The 17,294-nt window shown below is 42.0% G+C and overlaps 1 protein-coding gene across 3 annotated transcripts in view; it reads right to left on the reverse strand.

Annotated features, from left to right (window-relative positions):
• WDR72 (WD repeat domain 72) overlaps positions 1 to 17,294 on the reverse strand; it is a 363,484-nt gene that overhangs the window by 227,599 nt on the left and 118,591 nt on the right. For 2 of the 3 annotated variants that reach the window (XR_015869431.1, XM_088443041.1), the window contains exons 3-5: positions 2,528 to 2,634; positions 1,453 to 1,531; positions 863 to 910 (exon numbers count right to left, since the gene is read on the reverse strand). Coding sequence is in view for 2 of the 3 variants with exons in the window: in XM_088443041.1 (XP_088299167.1) it covers positions 863 to 910; positions 1,453 to 1,531; positions 2,528 to 2,634 (234 nt within the window). In the remaining variant the exon portion in view is untranslated. The remainder of the gene's footprint in view (positions 1 to 862; positions 911 to 1,452; positions 1,532 to 2,527; positions 2,635 to 17,294) is intronic. The other variant, XM_088443051.1, reaches the window with a different exon arrangement.

Genomic DNA, 17,294 nt, shown 5'->3' on the forward strand with positions numbered 1-17,294 from the left:
GGGTTGCCGCGAGGCTCCGCCCCTTTTCGGAAACTCCACCCCCGTTTTCGGGCACGCATCCCTCTCTTCAAAAGTTGGGAGGTATGCTAGTGTGACTGTGTGTGTGCAAGTGGAAAGAAATATATGGTAGATTGTAAGTTCCACTGAGGCAGGGACTGATGTAAAGCACTACGTAATATTTGGGCGCTATGTAAATAACCTAATAAATAATAAAGGATGTACAGTAGTTGCCATCCTGGTGGTCGGGATTGTCGGGATGCACTCAGAATACAGGCGCAGGAAACCTGACAGCTGTCGGAATTCCGGCGGTAAGTATTAGGGTTAGGGGGAGGGTTAGGGGTTAGGATTAGGCTCCAAGTGGAGGGTTAGGGCTAGGCTGTGGGGGGGAGAGAGTTAGGCTGGGGGGAGGGGATATGATTAGCATACTTACCTTTAAAGTGTCAGGATTCTGACTGTCGGGATGCCACTATCGATATTCTGACTGCTGGCATCCCGACTGCCGGGATCCTGTACCCAGCCCATAATAAATATATAGATAAGCAAAATCAAATGGTGAAAAAACGGGAAGCAGGGAGTCACTTCTGCAGTTCTGGCACTTTTCGGTTGCTTTTCCTCAGTAGGCCTGACTGAATGGTTTCTATGTCAATCTGTATAATAATGTGCTCATACCCCATAGGCATATCCAATAGGCAGCTTTCAGTACTACCTCTATAATGTATTATGTGCTAATTAGAATGGACCTTGTGTAACACTGGAGAAAGTGTCACAAATAATTACAAATTAAATAATATGTCATGGGAATTTGAATAGAGTCTGCTGCTCATGGATTATTACCTATTCTATAAACCCAGACAATTAGTACCTCTATTGTCATTCCAGCCTTTTCCCTGGTGTGGCTTTCTGTTCTTCCCTGGATATGGCAGTGGCAACAGAGGCAGAAAATTATTCCGATGTCTATGAACTGGCAGCGGTAATACATTAATGTGTTACTAACTATTTTCACCCATGCAATTAGTAGGCTTTCTAGCCAGAATAATAGTCATTTATCATCACAGGCAACATACAATATCACTGACAGTTATAGTTATTAACCGTCCCTTGATATGTAACATGATAGATACTGAACATAGTTATTACACAGTTTCCATACTTAATAACAAAACTAAAATATATTGGGGATAGTTGTAAAATAAAATGTATCTATTGTACATACATAAGATATAGCAATTTAGTTACTTATATATAATATACAGTATATATATAGATAGATACGCACACACACACACACATTATATCACTTATCTTACAGATTTATTTTGTGTTGTATTTTGTTGGTGGACTGACACTGAATTGTATATGTAGTGTTTTAGTAGCATTTATTTTAATTGAGGATTAATGATTCCCAATGACCTTTCCCATCGCAAAATGTTGTTACAAATCCGGGATACTTACGCAGATTGCGGTGTGCCTATATGGAAGCTTTGCATTCTCTATGCAGTGCCCATTGGCAACATTCCACACACACATTTCCCTGCAAGATATAACTCGGGTTATTCACTGTCATTTTCACAATTCTGTAATCTTTTTTACCTATAAAAACTGTATTTAAGTGAGTGCAATCATTTACGTAGCTTTTTGTTACCGATTACTGGTGAAGAAAGTGTTGTGGTCATTAAGAAAGGGATGGCATACAAAATGTATTTTTTTGTGTAGGTAATTACACCCTGCTTTCTTATATCAAACTAACTTTAAGGCCATGCCTGGAATAAAACAAATTGTAGGTATACAGCTATTATGTCTCATCAAAATGTCACCAGAAGTATCATTCTTCAGGACTACATCCTGCAGAAAATGGGTCATTTCACAGAACCTTTACTATACATGTTTCTTCTGTATCATTTTCTCTAAAGACAATTATTTACTCGAAGATTAAACAGCGCCACCATGAGGATTATTTTATGTTTGCTCAAAACCAATCTCTCAAAATCTGAAATAAAATGATCCTGTTCCAGCCGGGCACCAAAATGATGTCTTACTATAACTGAACATTACAAGTTTTACACTAGAAATCAAGCTGTAGGTACTGTTAATGCTAGTGTAATGTATTTATAATGAAAAGGATTTATATATTTTACCTCTGGCTCCACTCAGGAAACCTGAAACCAGAACTTTAATATGTTGGATTCAGTTAGCATGTGTATAACAGTATTATGCTTAAAAAAATATACTGTTATAAACTACAGAATACCGGTAGTAGTATTGAATTACTGGTACCAATACATTATTATGGATATATCCTATTACTGCTATTGTTATTTTGTATGTTTATACAACTCTATCATAATGTGTCACTATATTTTATGTTATACTGCCTGGCACTGCTTTGTGTCATTTAGAGGCTGGACAAGCAAAAGTAAAGTTATATCATGTAATGTTGTGTTTATGAACACAGGAGGCTAAGTCACTAATGGCATTATCCTCTGTTCTGCAAATTCAGTTTTTATGTGCAAAATAACCCGTCACTTACCCATTTTCTGTTCCACTAACAATATACGGCTGTTTTTCAAAATCCCTTGCCTTTGCTAAGCATGTGACAGCAGAAGTGTGACCTAGAAGTATTGCTTTAGATGTAATCTGAAACACACAAAAATCCAAAAAGCAAATGAGACAAATGATACACAACAGTCATTGTCACAGCTTCTTTGTTCACAATCCCATGTAAGTGCTGCAGTGCAAGTTATGTATGTAGCCAGTCTCTGTTTTACAAAATATCATTTTGTGGTTTCATGCACAACCTTTTAATGTTCACAATAAAGTAATGTGAAAGGGAAGATGAAAGTGTCTATAATATACAGAACTGAACTCAAAGCTGTGAATTAATAGTGGATAACCAATGGAGTGTTCTGTACTATGTTTTCATACTGTAAATGACAAGTCCTTCAGTATGAATACAATGATACACTTTATGGAATATATCTATCTTATCTATCTCTTTATCAGGTTATCAGTGTATTAATCTATCTATCTATCATATCTATCTATATATATATATATATATATATATATATATAACTTTAGTGTTAACTAAATACACAATATAAGTTTTTTTCCCGTCAGCTGCAATAAAGCACCCATGGTCAAACACCCAGATAGTTCTGATTTAAGAGTTGTGAACCATAAAATTATGCTTTTCAATGGCTGATTCTCTCATTTCAAACTGACTCACTTGGTATTCTCAAGTAATTACATTTTTGTTGGTCAAACCAAGACACAAATGAAACAAAGTACCAGATCACTGATGCTAGACACACTTCTAATGGGAAACTATTATATTTTTCGATGATTTCACCAAAATTACAAACATTGTCCAAGCACAGGACATTAGTTTTCAGATATCTGCCCTTGGCAAATAAAGCATCTTACTACTGTACTTTGCTTTGAAACTTCTTATGGAAAAAAAAACACTGAAAAGCTCAATCTGCAATATTTATATATGGGCAAAATACTGATACCCAAAGCTGCTCAGTAATAGGAAAATGTAACAACTGCTGCATGGAGATACTAAATGTGTCTAGTAAATTATTTCTCAGCTTCTCATTCTCCGAACCTTTGCCCACTCAGTATGTTCATGTATATAACCAGAATCATATGATAGCCTATTATCTTTAAACAGATTTATCACCACTACAATCATAGTTGATATATTAAGTACTTCATCATATGTATATTTGTTCATATATGCTATGCCTCTTTCCTCCTGTCCCACCATTAATCGAAGCACTATCGCATCCAGGTTTTATGCTATTGTACATAGATATATAACTATGCATGCTCAACTTACCACTTTTCAAATAAATACTTTAATGAAACATGAAACATTAATGTTGTGTGTTCCTGCTGCTATAGTAGCCCTGATGGTACGGTCTACTTCACACTCTTTGTTCCCCCGATTGTTTAGAGACTTGCTGGCTATTACATTTGGCAAACTGTATTATTAGCATAGCAAAACTCGGGGCGGTAACTTTCGGCCAGGCATGGGCCAGGTATCTTCTTGTAGGTTTCTGGTGACTTTGAGGCCCTTTGCATTCTATTACATCAGGTAGGTTGCAACTTGCTGGAATTGTGCCAGTTTTCACATATCCTCCCAAACATGTTTTGAATATTTTGTTTTGCTTTATTGAATAGATCTAATATTTGCTAACTTTTTTACAAAATATATATAAACTTCTAAGCTAATAAGTACTAGTATGGACTATGGAGTCAAATGTTCTACTATCTACATTGATGATTAAATCCCTTACCTATGTAGCCCCCTATGCCATGTTGTCAGTATACAAATTTCACTAGAAAAGACAAGAAAACTACAGCCCTCACCATCCAAAGGGCTGAAACAAGGATGTTAGAAAAAAGGGAGTAGACACAAATGGCACCAATGAATAGGGGACTTGATTGGATCAGCCACTGGAGAGTATGTGATTGGATCAGCCACTGGAGAGTAGGGGGAAAGAGAGGGATTCCCCCAAGGAGGTTTTCAGAGGAGAAAAAAGAGAGTCCCCTTAGGAGAGACTAGAGTGCTTTGTCCAGAGACACAGAATGCAGAGAGGCTATGTGCAAGCTGGTGGATTTGGAGCCCCATGTGCACAGAGTCCAAATAGAGAGTCAAGAAGCAGCCATTGAGGGATCCACAAATGCTCGACAGCTTTATGTTTACACTGCAATTTAGATTTGACCAAGGACACGTCCCTCACAAATGAAAGGTGTTAATTCAATATTGGTGCGAGTTGCGAGTTTGTTTCATGAAACTCGTAGGCTTTGTACGAATGCATGCATCCGAGAATTATCCAATCCAATTAAAAATGCCTATTTGCAGTACTCGCAGCTGGGGTTTGCGAACTGACTGCCAATTTCAATGTGAGAGAAGTGCATGAAAACATGGGGAGATAATCCTGGACCCCCCAAAATTGATAATTTCATTAGCAGGAACGTACAGAAGGCTGTTAATGGGCTTAAGGAAAGTACTGAAGGTGTTTAAGGTGTCAAATAGTTGATTTGTGCTTTTTAGAAATGCAAAAACAAAAAAAAAGCTAATTTTTTTCATCTGATCTCAAATCAATTAAATGAAAAATGCAAAAAAAGGAAAGAATAAAGGTGATTTTGGGGTAATTTGAGGACACTAAAAAATTTTAAAAAAGTAAAAAAAATTATAAAAAGGAATTATTTTTCAATTAAAAAAATATTGTAGGAGTTGTTACAATGAACTGGCTTCCTAGAGTGCTTTATCTACTGCAAACTCTCCCCATTGCAATCCCGCATTATTTGTTCACTGCACTTCACTGTGTTGTTAGGGATTTTGTATGTGCAGGGCGTAGACCCCATTTTAAGCATGAGGTACTTTATAGAAGAAATCATCTTGGTGGCCTACAACTTTCTTTCTTATTACCATGCAGTGTTATATACACGGGTCATAGAATGGAGTTGATTGTGCGACAGGAAACAATGGGTTGATATTGAAGCAGCATCTCTTCCTACACTCATTCCAGGACTTCCCTGGCTCTCAGTTTTCCCTTCTATTTCCCACCCATTATAAGGCCATACTATCTCCTGCTGGCACCGCTTACGTACCCAACCACTCCTTTCTCCTATTCCTTCCCCTTTAACCCCACTATTTGGGAATCCAGCCTTTCCCCTGGGGACTCCAATTAATTCATTTCGGTTGAGCCAACTGCCCGACTCGTCTGGTGTGCTGAGTTTTCCTTCTATCGAAGCCAGATGGAATTTGCCAAATGGAGAGATTTGAAAGCAGCTCCAGATTAGGCACTTCCTTTTGGGCTTAGGCTCTTCCAAAGCTTATAGCCATGGGTTTACCCCATTCGAGAACATGCGTGTATCCCAAATGTACCCGTCGCCCCCCTATCCTCCTTTTATAATATACTGTATTGATTGAGCAGCTCTTTTCTACTAGGCCTAAATTTACACATGACTGGGAAGTTGATTTACGAGGTCTGGCGGGTAAAGATGATTGGCCAGAAATCTTCAAAAATAAATTTTCTAGATCGTCAAACCTGTTAGTGATGGAAACACATTACAAAGTACTTTCTCACTGTTGCTGTTGTCCAAGCTTATTAGGTAAAATAAATCCGGGAGTTCCTAAAACTTGTTGGAGAGGTAAGGCTACACTCCTCTGCATAGCTGGTCGGAGTGCTCTCTTCTCCGACCTTTTTGGCATAAGGATATAGAAACGGCTGGATTCATCCTCCAGGAGGATTTAACTTCATATTCTAGTTTATGGCTGCTGAACCTATTACGGAAAACCCCAGACGCACTATAAAAGACACTGTTACGACACATACTCAGCGCCTCAAAGGCAGCCATCCCAGTACACTGGAGGTCAGTTTCTGTCCCTACTATGACTGAGTACTGAGTGGTGTGTGCGTCTTGATCACTATATGTCCAAGGATGACATTATACTACCTTTAGTACACTCAAGCAGTCGTCAGGACTTTACAGTGATTTGGTACCCATGGCTATTCTACTAAGACTCAGACCACTATAAGTCACTCTGTAGAGGGCCATGTGGTACGTAGGAAGGAATGGACATTATTTTATATTATGGGTAGCCTGAGTAGGTCCGACATATATCTTCTCATAATACTAGTGTCTGGATATCTGTTTTTTTTCTCTGGTTATGAGGTTTGCTCCTAACTTTACTCTCTTTTCTCTACTCTTTCTTCTCTTGCCACACCCCTTTATGTCTGTTCATTACTTATGTCTATTTTTTTGCAATGTTATGTTTTGGTTTATATGAAAACTTGGTTCAACATGTACAATTGCCGTAAGGGCAGCACAGACGGTGTAATGGTTAGCATTACTGCCTCAGCACTGAGGTCGTGTGTTCGATACCCACTATGGCCCTAACTGTGTGGAATTTGTATATTCTCCGTGCGCTCGCGTGGGTTTCCTCCAGGTGCTCTGGTTTCCTCCCACACTCCAAAAATATACAGGCAGGTTTATTGGCTCCCAACATAATTACCCCTAGTGTGTATGTGTGTGAGCATGTGGTAAGGAACATAGATTGTGAGCTGCACTGGGGAAGGGACAGATGTGAATGTCCAAATATTCTCTGTAAAGTGCTGCGGAATATGTGCGTGCTAAATAAATAACTGGTAATAAATAAATAAATAATGCCATGTCTTTTGTTCGATATTTTATTTGATTGCACCATAAACGTAATGGTTTGTTTATTATATTTTGTGTCAAATGCCAATAAATACTAATTGCGGGAAAACAAATACTGTAATTAAATTTGGGGTGCCTAAACTAACAAAAAAGTTGATTTGGGGGTAATTTGAGACCTCTGACTTGTCCTTGCTGTTTTCTTACTCTGCCCCCCACCCCCCCCCCCCCTCCATTTTCAGTATCCTCATTTCTTTACATTACCTTATTGGTACTGCCATGCCCCGCCGCCCGTTGAAACGTTCTGTCCGCTCGGCTTCTGCTGCCGGAGCGGGGCCAGACAGGAGCCGCGTGGATGCCGGTCACGTGGCCCGCTGCGTCTCCGGCCCGCGGCGTGGGCCACCGCCGGTGATAGCAGCGCAGGGGTCGGAGGCTGTTATAGCAGCTCCTTCACCCGGCGGAGTTTTCTCCGGTAGTCGTGCCCCATCGCGGCGCATAATTATGAGAGACGCTGCTGCGGCCGCGTCTCTGAGGGCTTTAGTTGACACTGCGGGGTCAGCGGTGCCTCCGCTGCCCCCCGGTTGTGGTATGGGGATGTTTGATGGGACCCTGGTCAGGGCTGGCTCCGGACGGAGTCAGCGGCGTTTTGGCCGGGGGGGCGGGGCTTCTGCGCGCTTCCACCCCAGCTAGAAGGGGCACTAGGCGAGTCAGGGGGAGTAGGACTCCATCAGGTGCTCATGTGGCTGTAACTGCTGGTCAGGGTGGCTCCGTGCCTCCCCCAATGATAAGACCCGCAGGCGGCTGCCTAACACTACACCACTGTACAGTCAGGTGGTGGCTGCAGGGAGGGCGGCTTTTGGTCCACTGGCGCTGGGTCCCTCATACACCCCAACAACTGGCGCAACGCGTGAGGTGGGCACGCCTACGTAATTCGCGGGTTTTTCCTCGGCGGCTTTCGCTGGGTGATTCTGCACCTATAGTGCAGCAGGTTGCTTTTAGCCCCCCCCTCCCCCTCCACCAGTAAACCCAATTTCTGCGCATGCGTTGGCTCTTCCTGTAATGTCGCCCATGTCTGCGGCAGCCACAGATCCGTTGGTGGCCGTCAATGCATTGGTGGCTTTCGCGCCTTTGCTGGCAGCGCAATCGGCGACGTCCCATTCTGCACCAGGGCAGTCGCCCACACAAGTGCAGGTGGCTTTGGCACTTCTGACAGGGCAAGTTTTGCGCGCTTTGGGTTTGCAGGGGGGTCTATGCTCGGGTGCTACACCTTTACCTTCTCCACCCTCATCTGGGACTGTAGCAATGGATGTGGTGCCTGTTGTTCCCTTTTCTTTCTCTGCAGGTCCTGCAGTGGCTATGTCTTCTGATGGCCGGATTGCTGACGCAGTGACGCAGGCAGGCTGTGATCGGCCTGGGACCTCAAATGAGTTGGTAGCAGGGGTTCCCACAGCACAAGCTAACAGTTCCTCCTCATCCTCTGACGATAATTCCTCTTCGTCCGAGGTGGCCCCTAAACGGACCAAACGAGTGAGATGTAAGTCTCGGCGCAAGTTTCGGTGTAGGTCCCGCAGGTCTCGACGGTCCAGCTCCGACACGTCCAGTGAGTCTGAGGCCGATGTGCAGCCGAAGGGAGGCATAGTGCATTGCGACACTACAGCCACACTGCGCGGCTTGCGCAGGCGTGCGCGTGATCGTATCACTAGCAGTAGATACGTGGTTGTGTTCACGCTTACCTCTAAGTCCAAGAAGAAGTTTATAGCCGCCAAGAAAAAGGAGGCTTTTTGGTCTTATTCTAATTTGCTGGCAGGGATGTATATGTTTCTTTCCTGCTATATAGACACTAGGCCGGCAGAACATCCAAACGCGTTGAAATACTTGCATATGATCCATGGCATGTCCCGTCTCGATGAGGGGTCCATGTGGCAAACATATGATGTGGAATTCCGAAGTAAGGATGTTGAGGTGTGGCTGGAAGTTACTCAGCCGGTGTCAGGATCCGCGCAAGTGGTAGCAGCGCATCAGTCTTCGGTGGGCACTTGCTTCCCATATGGGGGGGACCGGGGACAATGTTACGCCTTCAATACGTCCTTCTGCAGACTTGGCGCGCGGTGTAAATTTCAGCACGCTTGCCTCCATTGCGGGGGGCAGCATCCAGCCAAGGACTGCAGCAGGGCTTCTCAAACCGCTCCTTCTGGTCGGCGGCGGGGGGGATCTAAGTAAGTCCCTGTCCCCTATTCGCATTGCGCCTTTGTTAAAGTGGCTGGCGTTCTCCCCAAATTGGTATTCACATTGCCCAGAACAAAACAGAGGGCCCGGTCACATGTCTTTCCTTTCGGGGTTTATTTGTTCAAATCAACATTTGCATTGGTGTTTAACGGCACATTTTGGGTTAGTGAATTGGTGGCACCTGTGCGCGATTTGGCGTCTGCGCTGATTTATCGGGACGTATTGTCCGGTGCGGATTCTCTTTTGCGCAAGATGCATTGCTCTAAAACTGACCAGATTGGGCGGGATCGCTGGCTAGCTTTGCAGAAGTGTTAGGACAACAGGATCTGCCCGGTATTTTTGGCACATGCATATTTGCGGCAGATCCAGAGTGTGAGGAAGCGTTGTTGGTGCACCAGGATGGGGTTCCAGTTATTACATACCAGTTTGGTCAGTTTTTGCAGCGATGTATTGCGGTCTCCCTTCGCACGCATATAGCACTCATTTGTTCCAAATTGGAGCTGCCACGTCTGCTGCCGCTTCCTGTTTTTCACCATCAGAAGATATTCAGGCTCTGCGTAGGTGGAAATCCGGAACATTCCGTCGTTATGTGCGACCGGACAGGGTACTTACTAGCGTTTATTCGACATGCTAACCAGGGGTTTAGACTACTCGCTTTCAGGGGTTTGGAGGGATTTTTATTTTTCCTACGGAGGCAACAAATAGTTTCCCCATATAAGTAGAAAAGATCCTAGTAGGTTTTGTTTTTACCTTCAGCCTGGTTAGCATGCTTGTGTTTGTCACTAAAATCGTTATTGTTGTTTTATGTTGTCTTGTCTGCGGATGGCAGGTGTGCATGGTGTGGTTTGAGAGTTGTGGGTTCTTCGATACCTTTATTAAATAAACTATATTATTTTCTTCCAGGATTGTACAATGACGGGCCGGTCTGGATTATTGGCCATTTATTAATTTAGTGGGCCACTAAGTTGGCCGCTGCACATGACTTTAGCTCTTTTGCTTCAGCCCATGGTGTTAGGTGGTTGATTCTAGAGGAATGCTGTGGCGTGGATTGAAGGGGCGTCTGATGTCTATGGTGCAAATGTTTGGTTGGCCTAAAGGTGTTGATCGTGCATTTAGATGGAAATGATGGCAGAATTGTGGTTCTTCGTGTACTCATGATCTAATATGTGCATTTGTTAGGTCTGATGGGGACCTTTTTTGTCGGGGGCAGTTTTGCTTCTGTTTTGTGGAGGCGTTGTTTAAGGTGATGGTGGAGTTGGTGTAGTTTGTTTGGTGGCGGGCTGCGGCTTGAGTTACCTTGCTTTGGTGGAAAGAACGGTAGTGTGCTTTTAGTTATACAAATTAGATGGGTGCACTCTCCTGGTTCAATGATAGGCCAAAATCGTCCCTTCCGGGAAATGACACAGGTCGTCCGGGCGTGCTTTTTATGGAGAGTTGAACACCAACGAGTGATGTGTTTTGGTCTGCATGTGTCTGTGGGAGTGTCCGTTCTTTGTTGTCCGCCACCATACTAACTTTAAGGTCACAATCAATTTCAAATGGCAACATCTAAGTTATCTAATTCGATAACCCGAATTCAATATGATTATTAAAAATCTGATGTCAAATAACTTTGACCTTTAATTTTAAATCCAACTTCTGTTGTCCGTGTGTTTATTTTTAGATAAGTTTTTAGTTGTGTTAAGTCTGTAAGGTATGGTGAGCATATCAGCCATAGGGAGTTTATATGTTTTCTGTTAGAAAGCAGTGCGCTCCTACACTGTTTCCTCACTGTGCATACATGCTGGGCACTAGGACCCAGAGTTTGCAGGGAAGTCTGACCTCCAACCTGATGTGCTAATGCCCATGACTTCAGCTATCTTGTCTGTGCTGTGCAGACTTACAAGATGGGTGGCAGAAGTTTCGAACTTAGCTCATGAGAGGCCCGGGTATTACCTGCATATAAAGCTGTTCCAGAATCCTACACTTTTACCCACAAGCATCATACATTTATCAGCTGGTGAGCTGTATGGAACCCCGCTTTGCTCAAGCTCCGCTCCATCACCAGCATGTAACAGTGAGTATTGCTGTACCTACTATACTTCAATAAACCAACACCACTGGATAAGTAACTGGGCTGCTCATAGTTTGAGTCATCTGCTGGTGTGTGCCAATGTGCCTATATTCGGCAATCTGCAACCTGCAAACACTCTGTAACGTGCAAACACATAATTTTCAAAATGTTCTTGTATTTCTCTTACAAAGTTATTTTTTTATATAAAATACATAAAAGCAGTAGCAATACAAACACCTAATGTGCCAGAGTGGGTTTTGCAAACATTCCTGTAGTGTTTGTGATCGGAGTACATGTTTGACAGGGTATTCCCTAAATCTTCCCCTGGTGTTCCTGACCCTGAACACATCATATCAAGAGTCGGATGGAGGCACTAAAGCTAAGAAAACCACAAGATGAGAAGCATTACAAGTGAAAATCATTAAATACACACCATTACCCAGAAGACCCAGTTAAAGGGGTGTTACACCTATACAAAACATAACCATTGTTTATCACTTTAGAGTTTGATGTTCATAATCCATATTTGTGCAATTGAATCATCTCTTGATCAAGAGAAATTCCTGAAGATCTTGGAAGTTGTAAAAGTCTAGAAAGAGTACAGAACATTACAAATATGTTATGTTCTATCAATCCATGGACAGACAAATTGTTTACAAATGAAACAAATACAGTGTACAACAAAAGCAATTCAGAAAGCAAGACGTACAATATTCTGGAGTGTTATAAAGAACCCTTTTGGTTCCATCATACCCAACAATACACAAGCTAAACAGATAATTCAAAAGGCCCATTAGCCCTTACAGCTGAATCTATTGGCATTACCCTGTACCAGTTAATGCCTCTCTTAAGATAAACCTGTCCCCACTGCCACTCAGTTAAACATTTTTAAAACAAGGTGTAATCTGTTTTCCACTCGCGTGTATTGTAGGTGTTGTCCAGAGAAATCCTTCCGCATGCAAGTTTGAAAACCAAGTTGCTAGGTGTACAGTTTAAGGTATTGAAACAATGGGCACCAAAACATTTTTTGATAAATTTCAATATGTTATTTCGTTTCTCCTGCCCACACAGTGGCTTCAGATAAACCAATTATAATTTCTAATAGGAAGTACACACAAGCTGACTCTAGAGGTTGTGTGGATAATGAGTATCTCTCTCAATCTCTACACTGTTCTCTTTAGCAGCACTGCCACTGTTATGAGTGCCTACCGTGATCTTGAGCCTGCACAACCAACTTGCAGAGTACTTCACCTATAACAGCCACCTTTCCCTGAATTATTATCGTTCACTGCTACTCAACTGCATCCAGGACTTAAACTCGATTTAGTGCAGGCTCAAGATCACAGACACATATTTAAAAGGAAAAGGACAATCAAAATGACTAAGGGGCCTATTCATCAACACTAATTAAGGAAAAAAGTCCTTAAAACCTTTATTTTACTGTTTTTTAGTATTCATTAACACAGGAGATATCAGTGATATCTCCTGGTTAAGTCCATTTGCGTTAATTTCCACACTCCATGGGCATGTAGAAATTAGATTATTCATCAAATTCCGAAAATTCCGTATTTTTGGAATTTGATGGTGTTACTGTATGCCATTCTCAGGTGACATAAAGACCCTGTAAGGCTTATACTTACCTGCTTTCAGCTGGGCAGGTCCTCCTTCTGCTCCCTCCGTCACTCCCTGGTCAATTTTCAGGCTCCAGCTGTGTGTTCTCCCTGCCACAATGCTGCTGTTGCCGGGCAGCATCTCCCCTCTGTTCCCCGGTGACACTTGTAAGTGCAGTTAATGGAAGAAGCACTTACAAGTGCAACCGGGGAATATAGGGGAGACGCTTCCCGGCAGCAGCATTGCGTCAGGGAGAACATAGTAAAGTTGTTTTTTTTTTAAAAAGTCTATAGCCCCCTCTGCCTGGCTGTCCTGTCCCCTTGTAGCTGCTGCAGACCGGAGGTTGGGATCCATGGCTGCAGCCTTTGACAGCCGGCCAGATAGCTGGGACATAAGATTTTATATTCAATTACTGCAGCTGTAATTAGTGCTGCACATGCGCCTTTTCTGTGAATGGAACAGCACATGCGCAGCACTGACTACAGCTGGGGTCAGGTAGGAGAAGCAGGATAAAGTATTTCCCGAAAAGCTGTCATCACAAAAATGACATATTTTCGGAATAGATACTGTCAAAACCGGATAATTGGCGAAGACAGAATCTGTTTGCAATTGAAATCTGCGCAATGCTATCTTGTAAAGGGCGTCAAGACTCCATCTTAGAAATAAAATCTCACAGCACTATTTTGTAAACAAAAGGTACATAGTCAGCCTTCCTCAAACACAGGCAGACAGTGTTTAACAAAAACACTAACTTATTAGCATTTGGAACCCTATACAAAACCCATCTTCAACCCAAAACAGGCAGACTAAACAGGGAGGCTCCGACAGCACAGCTGGAAGCCTCCTTCCTGTATGAGGATTAAATTCACTGTATAAACTCATTTTGCAATTGCAGTTTAAAAACATCAGAAAAATACATGTGTGCTTGTGTGTGTATATATGTGTAGATGTGGCCCATCATGCGTGGACTTATGTGTATAATATCACACACAGACTTATATTTGAAAAGTAGCAAAATTCCCTGCAACTCATACACACAATGTTAAACAGAACACAGTCAGTTTTTTTATTGATCCTTCCCAAAATCATACTGGCATGGCCACACACACACATAGATGCCCTTCCAGCTTAGTGCTGTTCACTGAGTGCCCCACCGACCCTCAGACGCACAACGCAATTCAGTGGTGTTTTCCCCGCATACATACATTTAAAAGCAATGGTCCCGTAACGCAAAAAGGATAATTATTACTTGGTTTAAACGCAATGTCAGTATATAAAGAAATTAATGTTTTCTGTAACTATGGCTTAGTAAATGACAATTGGACTGTGTTTGGAAAAGTACTGATCTACTCTGTTTCCACAGCGTTCCGGTGACATCAATATGAAGATCAGAACATGCGGCTATGAAATATGAATGTTAGAGAGAATATCTATTTGAAATGTTGTTTGCCATAGCAGCTTAGATTTGCATGTGGGGGATACAAAAGGAGGTTGGAGACCTTTTGTATCCATTTGAAATTGTCCAATAAATGACCTGTAACAGATTTCTAACCTTTACCAGAAGACAATGACATTGTGTAGGCTTGTTTACATTTTTGTCCAAAGGACTGGTTATTCCAGTCTAATCAATAGAAATAGCTAACTGGGACTAGGATTTAATTAACAGTAGTTTCAGGTAACCAAAAGGATACTCCCTTTCTGATGACCTCACAGTTAAAAGGGGGTGGGAACCATAGCATGCACATTCTGAGGACACAAAGGCCGGCAGCCGGCACACACACACTGGCAGATTTTGGAGGAGAGAGAGGTTTCCTCTCTCACAAGACAACGGAAAATGGATCTCAGTTCCCCTGGGTTATAGCTAAGTATAAATTGTGCAATATTTAGCCTATTTGGGTGTCTGTAGCTATGTTTGGTGTTAATCTGTTATTAGCTTAGCATGGTGTGTGGTTTGTAGTTTTCTAAGGATATTCATGGGTCTGTGTTGGCATGCAGTGGATGATGTGTTGTCTGGTCTGTGCTTTACATCTGCACTGTAGGGTCCAGTGGTCTGTTGTCAGCATGCAGGAAAGGGATTGATTGTGGAGTTGTAGTGATATTTGTGGATGATTGATGCTGGTTGATTGAGATCCTCTGGTGTGCTCTGTGTTGGGGCCTTCCCATGTGCTTGAACGGTATCTCTGCTTGGGAGAGATGGGCTTGGTGTGTGCTGTATACTCATGAATGTGATCATAGGGTGGTGTCAGTGTTGTATTGTGGAGGTTGAATTGATGGCAGCTTTGAATGGTCGTGGGTGGTTGCCGTGTGGTGTTGTGTGGGTCAGATGGGTATGTTGTCTGCGGTTTGTTGGAGATGGCTTGCCTCCATGTGGGGTGAACAAGGGAAATTGTGATTCTGCCCAGTTGTGGTGTTGTGTGGGTCAGATAGGTATATTGTCTTTGTTGTGGTTGTGGTCATTGATGGATGTATGATTTGCGGAGTTGCAACTTAATGTGAGTTTTCAAAATGGAGTTTGTGTTCAGAGACCATGCGGTTTGGACAATAGGGCAGCAAGCATTCCCCCCCACACACACACACCATCACCAGCCATCTTTAACATGTGCTCTCAGCAGACATTGATATATCTCTCATTGTATTTTAATGTGTCTCTCTTTTTCTCTCTCTTTCTCTGTCTCTCTGTCTCATATTGCTCATTGTATTTTGATCTTTGATAACCATTTCATGTATTTTAACTGTACCTTATGACCTAATGTTTGTACAATTTATTTGCGCTCATTATTAGATCATAGCGTTGTAACATCTGTACTTTTACCTGAATAATAATCTTTAGCGCTTTGGACCGCTATTCAACTGTCTCAGTATTTCATTAATGGTATAATCAAAATAGCGACATCTTGTGTTTTTAGAAGGTACAGGCAGGTTTTGTCTTAGAGGTTCTAGGCAGGTGAATCTTAGAGGTTTATAGGCAGGAATGTATTAAAAGGTTTATTGACAAATTCAACAATACTTATGGAGAGGAGTAATGATGAATTCCTCCGTTAATTAGGTAGAACTCCATGCGAGTTCTAAACCTAATTATCTCCAAGGATATTTATGTATTAGTGACTAGACCCCTAAATGGCTTAAGAAACTAGAAGCATTAGCTAAATATGCCAACAAAATAGGAATACATAGATAATACTAAAACTATAGAAAACAACTGATCAAATCTTCATAATAACACTGGTTTTTCTACTGAATAATATGCTAACAGGTTTTCTGCATAGCATAAATAATTGCACTGTAGATAAATACTGGCCAGCTCTTTCATATACAGTAGAACAGGTAATTTGCATAGCAGAGAAATGCAGAAAAGATCACCCAAGTAACACAAGTAATTTGCACAGTAGAGAAATTATGGAAGCATGTTTTCTGCATAGCACAGTTAATTGTACTGTAGGGAAATGTTGGCCATATCTTCCAAATATCACAGAGGATTTACAAAGTTAAGAGATGCTGGACAGATCTTCTTAATAGCCCATATTAGTTGCACTGTAGAGACATACTGTCAAGGCCCCTGACTCCTAAATAGCACAGGTTTTTAAACTAGAGAGGCACTGGGCAGATCTTCTGAATAACCCAGCTTGACTGCACTATGGAAAAAATGTTGGTAGATCTTCCAGATAGCACAGACAAATAAACTCCACAAAGCAGTACAGAGTAGGTATCCAAGTAAACACCAGGACTGACAGGTTCAGACTGATTACAACCCACATTGGAGTGTCAGAGGGAAATCCCTAAAAAAAACTGAAAAACAAATCACAGGTGCAGAAATCAGCAAGGCTCTGAACTCAGCTGCAGCAATTAAGATTCAGAACACAGCCCAGCATGATGACTCCTGGTCTGAACACCTGACTGGTTGGCAGGAAACTGATTAAAGCCACTAGAGCTAATCTCAACAGGAGCTGCTGAACTGTGCTTCTTCCGGATTCTAACAGCCACTTAAGCTGGCCACACATCTAAAGATTATCTGTGCAACCAGCCAACTAGTTGATTGGTTGGAATGAAAATCTGGTAAGGTATACAATCAGCAATTTGCTTCCAAATGCTGGAAAATGGACCAAAACTATTGTTTGAACAAATAGTTTAGATCAGACATTTAACAAACTTGTCTGAACAACCATTTTCGTCTGTTTTCTGGCATTTAGGAGCAAATTGCTGATCATCAGTTACTCCCATATGTTACCAGATT

Source organism: Taudactylus pleione, unplaced genomic scaffold (genome assembly GCF_031769625.1).
Source record: "Taudactylus pleione unplaced genomic scaffold, aTauple2 ptg000019l, whole genome shotgun sequence".
Classification (NCBI taxonomy): domain Eukaryota; kingdom Metazoa; phylum Chordata; class Amphibia; order Anura; family Myobatrachidae; genus Taudactylus; species Taudactylus pleione.